This window comes from Delphinus delphis, chromosome 3, assembly GCF_949987515.2.
Source record: "Delphinus delphis chromosome 3, mDelDel1.2, whole genome shotgun sequence".
NCBI classification, from domain to species: Eukaryota; Metazoa; Chordata; class Mammalia; order Artiodactyla; family Delphinidae; genus Delphinus; species Delphinus delphis.
The window spans coordinates 13,583,673-13,590,875 of record NC_082685.1 but is presented as its reverse complement, the minus strand read 5'-3'; the positions used below and the strand labels follow the sequence as shown (position 1 = coordinate 13,590,875).

Sequence of the window (7,203 nt, the reverse complement as noted above, 5' to 3'; positions counted from 1 at the left end):
TGTATGATCCCCACTTACATGTAAATACCACACATAGGTTCCATTTATAGGTGGAATCTAAAAAAAATGAACTCATAGAAACAGAATAGATTGGTGGTTGCCAGAGGTGGGGGTGGGGTAGGGGAGATGGGTGAAGGGAGTCAAAAGGTACAAACTTCCAGTGACAAGATAAATAAGTTCTGGGGATGTAACGTACAGCATGTTGACTATAGTTAACAATACTGTATTGTATATTTGAAATTTGCTGAGAGAATAGATCTTAAAAGTTCTCAACACAAGGGGAAAAAACTGTAACTATGTCAGGTAATGGATGTGTTAACGAAACTTATTGTAGTGATCATTTCACAATATATACGTATATCAAATCCTTATACTGTACACCTGAAACTAATACAGTGTTATGTGTCAACTATATCTCAATAAAACTGGGGAAAAAAAGAAGGAAAGCAGTAAAGGAAGAATAGAGGAAAGACAAAAAAGACGTAGGACACATAGAAAAACAAAAAGTAAAATGGCAGAGGTACTGTTGTTAAGGTGACAACACTCCCCCAATTGATCTACAGATTCAAAACAATCCCTGTCAAAATCCCAGCTGGCTTCTTTGCAGAAATTGATAAGTTAACCCTAAACTTCATATGAAAATCTAAGGGACCCCAAATAGCTTTTCTGATCTTGAAAAACAAGATCAAAACTGTAGAATTCACACTTCCCAGTTCAAAACTTACTACAAAGCTACAGCAATCAAAACAATGTGGTACCGGCATAAAGGTGGATATATAGATCAATGGAATAAAATTAAGAATCCAGAAATAAACACATTTATCTTTGACAAGACAATTCAAAGGGGAAAGAATAATCTTTTCAACAAATGGTGCTGGAACAACTGAATATCCACATGTGAAAGAATGAAGTTGGACCATTGTTTCATATCACACATAAAATTAATTCAAAATGGATCAAAAGCCTAAATATAAGAGCTAAAATTATAAAAGTATTAGAAGAAAACATAGACATAAACATAACTCTGTATTAGGCAGTAGTTTCTTAGACATAACATCACAAGCACAAGCAGCAAAAGAAAAAATAGATAAGATGGACTTCAAAATTAAAAACTTTTGTGCTTCAAAGGACTCCATCAAGACAGTGAAACGTTAACCCACAGAATGAAAAAAAATTTGCAAATCATATATCAACTATGAATCTCTAGAATATATGAAGAACCCTTACAACTCAATTATTTTTTTAAAAAAACACTCAATTTAAAAATGGGCAAAGAATTTGAATAGACATTTCTCCGAAGAAGATATACATATGGCCAATAAGCACAGGAAAAGATGCCCAATATCATTAGTCATCAGGGAAAAGCAAATAAAAAATACAATGAGATACCACTTCATACCCACTAGGATGGTTATAATAAAAGACAAATAATTAAAAGCGTCAGTGAGGAAGTGAACTTGGAGCCCTCACACATTACTGATGGGAATGTAAAATGATGCAGGAATTTTATAAAATACTCTGGCAGTTAAACATAGAATTACCATGTGACCCAGCAATTCCACCTCTAGCAATACCTAAGAGAAATTAAAACATACATTGACACAAAGATTTGCACGCAACTGTCATTATTTACAATAGCCAAAAAGTGGAAACCACGAAAATGTCCATCAACTGAAGAATGGATGAACAAAATATATCTACACAATAGAATATTATTCAGCCATAAAAAGAAATGAAGTACTGATCCATGGTATAATGTGAATGAACCTTGAAAATATATGCTAAGTGAAAGAAGCCAATCACAAAAGATCTCACTTTGTATGATTCCAATTATGTAAAATGTCTAGAATAGGGAAATCCATAGAGATAGAAAGTAGATTCTTAGTACCCCTGGGCTGGGGAAGGGGGAGAGAATGGAAAGTGACTGCTAAGGGTAAGGGGCTTCTTTGGGGGATTATGGAAATGTTCTAAATTTTACGGTGATGTTGCACAACTGTGTGCGTGTGTATATATATATATATATATATGTATACATACACACACATACATATATCTGTAAATGCAATTTAAAAAACCATTGAATCGTACAATTTAAATGTGTGAATTGTATGGCATGTGAACTATATCTTAATTAAGCCATTATTAATTTTTTACTTAATAAAAAAAAATTCTAATTGGGCTCATTTGTCACCTCCTCCAAGAGCCCTCCCTCCTAAAATAAACCCTCCAATTTACCCTCTTTCCTCTTTGCTTTTCTTCACAGCCTGACATCATGAGTTCTTTCCTTTTCCATTCTCCGTTTCCCCTCCAGGAGAGCCTCTTTTTGCCCCAACAAATTGCTAAGCCCGGAGTCCCTCAAAGGTGGGGCTGCACCTTGATCATTTCTAGCGCCTCCCCCCGCCCCGCCCCACCCCCCCGTCCCCCGCTGCCCCAGGATCTGTACTGCAAGCAAGCAGATGGGGTTTGAATATCTGCTACTATGAAACACAAATCAGACACCCCTCCACAATAATAATAACTACCACTCCATCTCTTAATGAACGTTAGCGATTGTTAATCGCTCTGTCCCTGGCGTTTTACTTTTTTTTTTAGTTTATCTAATTTTTCTTTTTTTTTTTTAGTTTATTTTTGGCTGTGTTGGATCTTCATTGCTGCGCGCGGGCTTTCTCTAGTTGTGGCGAGCAGGGGCTACTCTTCATTGAGGTGCGCAGCCTTCTAATTGCGGTGGCGTCTCTTGTTGCGGAGCACGGGCTCTAGGTACACGGGCTTCAGTAGTTGTGGCACGCGGGTTCAGTAGTCGTGACTCGCAGGCTCTAGAGCGCTGGCTCAGTAGTTGTGGTGCACGGGCTTAGATGCTCCGCGGCATGTGGGATCTTCCCGGACCAGGGCTTGAACCCGTGTCTCTTGCATTGGCAGGTGTATTCTTAAACACTGCGCCACCAGAGAAGCCCTATTTTATCTAATTATTGTAACATTTCTAGGATGAAAAACACCAGTATTATTCCCATTTAACAGAAGAGAACTCGAGAACTCCGTTAACACATCTCCGGGAGAAAAGAGGCCCGGAGTGGGAAGAAGCGCCGCGACCTCATCATAGCCCCTGGACCACCCGAGGTCCGCTTCTACCTACATAAAGCTCCCGGGTAAGTGGAACCCGGAACTGGCCACCGAGACCTCCCGGCGCAGCTCCAACGCCCGGCATGCGCGCGCGCCGACGCTCCCTTACGTCGCGTTTGAACAGGAGTGCTAATCTCCCCCGGTCTTGGGAGTTGTAGTCTCGCCGCAAACGGAGGCCGGGCTGCGAGAGTTTGGTGGATCTGGAGCCAATGAAGAAGCAGATCTTATTGAGCTCGGGGCCGACGAGCCAATGGGTTCGCGGCATCGAATGGGAGGGACTTCCGTCCACGAAGTCGAGATGAGCGGCTGCGCGAGGCCGGTCACTTCCTTTTCGAGGGTGGCGGCGAGCGTGTATAGGGCGCTATGAAGGCCTCGGGCACGGTAAGACAATCGCGGTGGGGCAGGGAGTCGGGAAGCGCGAAGCGGACCGAATCGTGGGCCACGGGAGGAGGCATGGGGCACGCGGGAAGTGCTTGTTCCGGCTAGGTCCCGCGCGCCGCCGTCCCCAGTTGCAGCCAACATGGCGGCCACTGCGGGAGCCGCGTGGGGAGGCCGGTGCATGGCCCTGGCCGGCTCGGGGATCGGGGAGGCCGAGTCTCCTTTCCAGGGGAAGGGACAAGTTGCACGGCGTGGAAACACGCGCCGCGGGACCTCATCGAGCTTCCGAGCCTCGGTTTCCTCGTCAGCAAAGTGGACAGGGTGGTGGGAGGGCGGGGTGGGGGGAGGGCAATAGAATTCTGTTTCTCCTGGCATGACTGTGAGAGAAATAGAAAAAATTTATTTTAAGTTCGAGCTGACATGGAGAGTGCGAGCCTTATCGCTGTGGAGAGTACTGGGCAAAATCAGAGGGTGTTAATAGCACAGAGACGGAAGAGTAGGCCCTGAGGAGAAACAGTATGGGTGGGTCATTTTCAGCTTTCCAGCCCCAGTTTCCACACTGGAAAAGGGACCGACCGCATCGGTATCCCTTCCTGAATGGGTGGTCCGGGAGGCCGATGAGTCAGGTTGACAGAAGTAGGAACCGAGTTTGTGAGGTTTGGAGTTATTTTCTATTGATATTAGTAAAATGGTGACGGGTCATCTTATGGAGATGGTTCCTTTCTAATATAGCACAGGATTTGGACCTGGCAGACATCTTCACTTTTTGCATCTGTGTAAACAGGGAGCTTACACTTGGGAGTCCAAACCCCTTGGACAGCAGCTGGGAAAACTGAGGCAGCTGCAAGTCATGACAGCAGAGCAGGGAGCCCAGAGCTGGGCAGGGAACTGGATTCTTGTCCTGGTTCTGCCTGGAGTTGGCTGTGAGATCCCAGGGTGGTTACTGTCTCTGGGGTCTGGAATGAAAGAGGATCTTGGCAAGTTAACTGTGAGCTGCAGAGACGCTCTGGAGGAAGGAGACAGCTTGACTGTTCCAGGCCAGCCCATAGAAAGGGAGAGGAAGGGAGCGGTTGCGACGCTCACCCAGCTTTCCTGAGCCAGGGCCAGGGGCACACAGGCACCTTGGTTAATCCTCCCCACTCTCGCTCCCTTTTATGTGGAAGGTTCAGACAGTGGCATGACCCACAGTCAGCCAGATTTCGCACGGAGGCCCTGGGGTGGGACTTGCCCTTCTCCGTCCCCTCATCCAGTTGTCAACGGGCTTGGGAAGGGGAGCAGAGTGAGTCTCCACAGTTACCTCTGGGCTTTGGGTGCCGGCCCCACCTCACCCCCGTTCTCTTTCAGCTTCGAGAATACAAGGTGGTGGGGCGCTGCCTGCCGACCCCCAAGTGCCGCACGCCACCCCTCTATCGCATGCGGATCTTTGCGCCTAACCATGTTGTTGCCAAGTCCCGCTTCTGGTACTTTGTATCTCAGCTGAAGAAGATGAAGAAATCTTTAGGGGAAATTGTCTACTGTGGACAGGTATGGGGTGTTTGAGGCTGGGTGGGATCCGGAGAGGATTTACACCCTCCCATGGGGCATCTGTCACCCCACAGAGTTAGCAGACTTTACAAACTCTGGCCTGTTCCCTTGTGCTCTTCAGGCCCTAGGTTGGGATGGAATAGGTGGCTCGGTGCCCTTTTCCTAATGAGAAAGCCCAAGGCCCAGGGAAGGCCTGCTGGGATCCCTTGGTTGAGGCTGGGCCTCATCTGTAAAGGGGTGGGGGAGATGCTGGACTCTGCACTGTGAGGCTGCGTTGGGCAGCAGATGGTTTTTGGCCAGATGGTCCCAGGAGAGTTGTGTTGAGGGGTGGTCTGGAGCTGTGTCGGTCCCCATGGGGGAAGCATCTCGGCCTGGACTGCTCTCCACCCGTGCTGTTGCCATGGGAATTCCCCTTGCACAGCACATTTCCCCTCAGATGTCTGAAGGTGCGGGGACTGGGAAACAGGCAAGAGAGGCCTGGGGGCTGGGCTGTCCTTTGGAGCGGCAGGGTGGGGCGGGAGCAGAGGTTCAGGGATGGGGGGGGTCTGATTGAAGCTCACTTGCTGCTCTCGCCTCAGCTGGTCTCCTCTGTTTGGCAGGTGTTCGAAAAATCTCCCCTGCGGGTGAAGAACTTCGGCATCTGGCTGCGCTATGACTCCCGCAGTGGCACCCACAACATGTACCGGGAGTACCGGGACCTGACCACAGCCGGCGCTGTCACCCAGTGCTGTAAGCCACCGGGTCCCTCCTTTAGGCTCACAGGGCAGGCACTTGCGGCTCAGTCTGGCATCCTTCCTGCCAGACTGAGGCAGGACAAACGCAAGAGCTTCCTTGGGGGCAGGTGGGAGTCCCAGGGATGGTGACGGGAGGCACAGGAGGTGTTGCTTTGGGGGCAGGAGGAGTGGAGAGGATGCCCCAAGCACACCTTTTTCTGGAACCTTGGCAGCAAGGGGACTTAGGAGATTGGAGGGAGGGTACTCGAGTCGTTCCTGAGCTGGTTCAGTCGCCCACCACCAACTGCATCTGGAACCTCCTTCTTGAGGTTTGAGGTCAGCCCCTTGTGTAGAGGCAACTGCTGCTCAGAACCTAATCCAGCCCCTGTCCAGTGTTGGGACCTGCCATTCGCAGCCCCAGGTGCTCCCAGGGTGGGTCACCTACCAGGACCAGAGCCCAAGCACCTAAACCCAAGAACTGCTGTTTCTTGTAACAGCAGTTTAAACAGAGGTGCTAACAGCAAGTGGATCTTGTCGCCTTTGGGGGCCTGCAGCCATGCCCCTCAAAGTGAATTTGGAGGTTCTACACACTCGGTAGCCAGTACCTGCTGGGACCAGGTGCTGTGGCCACTTGTTCCCCAAGTGCCCCCATTCCTGATCCTTGTAGACCGAGACATGGGCGCCCGGCACCGTGCCCGGGCCCACTCGATCCAGATCATGAAGGTGGAGGAGATCGCAGCCAGCAAGTGCCGCCGGCCAGCAGTCAAGCAGTTCCACGTGAGTGCCCTCGGGGCCCTGCTGGGCAGGCAGCTCCTCCAGACTTGGGAGATGCAGTAAAGCACCGGGTTTGACGCAGGAGCCCAGTGGGGGTGGCCACACCTCAGTGGTCCCTGGGAGACAAGGTTAAGAGCCTCCCCACAACCCCCTTGCCTGCCTTTTCTTATTACAGGACTCCAAGATCAAATTCCCACTGCCCCACCGGGTCCTCCGTCGCCAGCACAAGCCACGCTTCACCACCAAGAGGCCCAACACCTTCTTTTAGATGCAGGACCTCCCTGTCCCCAGGTCTGCCCAAATAAAACTCGCTGGGAAAACCGGGCGCTCAGATGCAGTTGTTTTCTTTGCACACCCTGCAGAACTCAAAAGGGTGCAGCCAAGCTGTGAGTGCTCTGGGAGGAGTCCTCTCCTCGAGTAGGACCCTGACATTGGGTTCTCCAGAAGGGGAGCTCTAGGAATGGCCAGCCCCTGCCCCCCTCAGCTCTCTCGGTGCCAGCAGGCAGCTCTGTGCTGTGAGCTTCGGGGTATGCTGTATGGCCACAGGTTTGGCCCCCAGATCTTTCTTACCTGCCTTGTTAGACACAGTTCTCAGCTCTGTGCCTCCCCCCACCGCCCCCCATTTCTGTGGTGGTGAGATGACAGCTGTACCCTGGGGGAGATCAGGTTGATGGGGTTGGTTTCATTCTGTGTGTGG

The 7,203-nt window shown here is 49.8% G+C and overlaps 1 protein-coding gene and 1 non-coding gene across 2 annotated transcripts; both read left to right on the top strand.

Annotated features, from left to right (window-relative positions):
- The first annotated feature begins 3,350 nt into the window (after positions 1-3,350).
- RPL18A (ribosomal protein L18a) lies at positions 3,351-6,839 on the top strand. Its single transcript, XM_060008076.1, has 5 exons — positions 3,351-3,498; positions 4,840-5,019; positions 5,619-5,748; positions 6,400-6,509; positions 6,682-6,839. The coding sequence occupies exons 1-5, from the start codon at positions 3,481-3,483 to the stop codon at positions 6,772-6,774; spliced, it is 531 nt and encodes a 176-aa protein (XP_059864059.1). The 5' UTR covers positions 3,351-3,480; the 3' UTR covers positions 6,775-6,839.
- Positions 6,191-6,323, top strand: LOC132423769 (small nucleolar RNA SNORA68). Its single transcript, XR_009519077.1, has one exon. It is a non-coding gene; the product is annotated as a small nucleolar RNA SNORA68 (small nucleolar RNA).
- Positions 6,840-7,203: the final 364 nt, after the last annotated feature.

Bases quoted from the DNA above. Each gene is read 5' to 3' on its own strand.
- RPL18A (XM_060008076.1), top strand. The intron at 5,020-5,618 runs GTATGGGGTGTT...TCTGTTTGGCAG, and splicing joins AAATTGTCTACTGTGGACAG to GTGTTCGAAAAATCTCCCCT. The intron at 6,510-6,681 runs GTGAGTGCCCTC...TTCTTATTACAG, and splicing joins CAGCAGTCAAGCAGTTCCAC to GACTCCAAGATCAAATTCCC.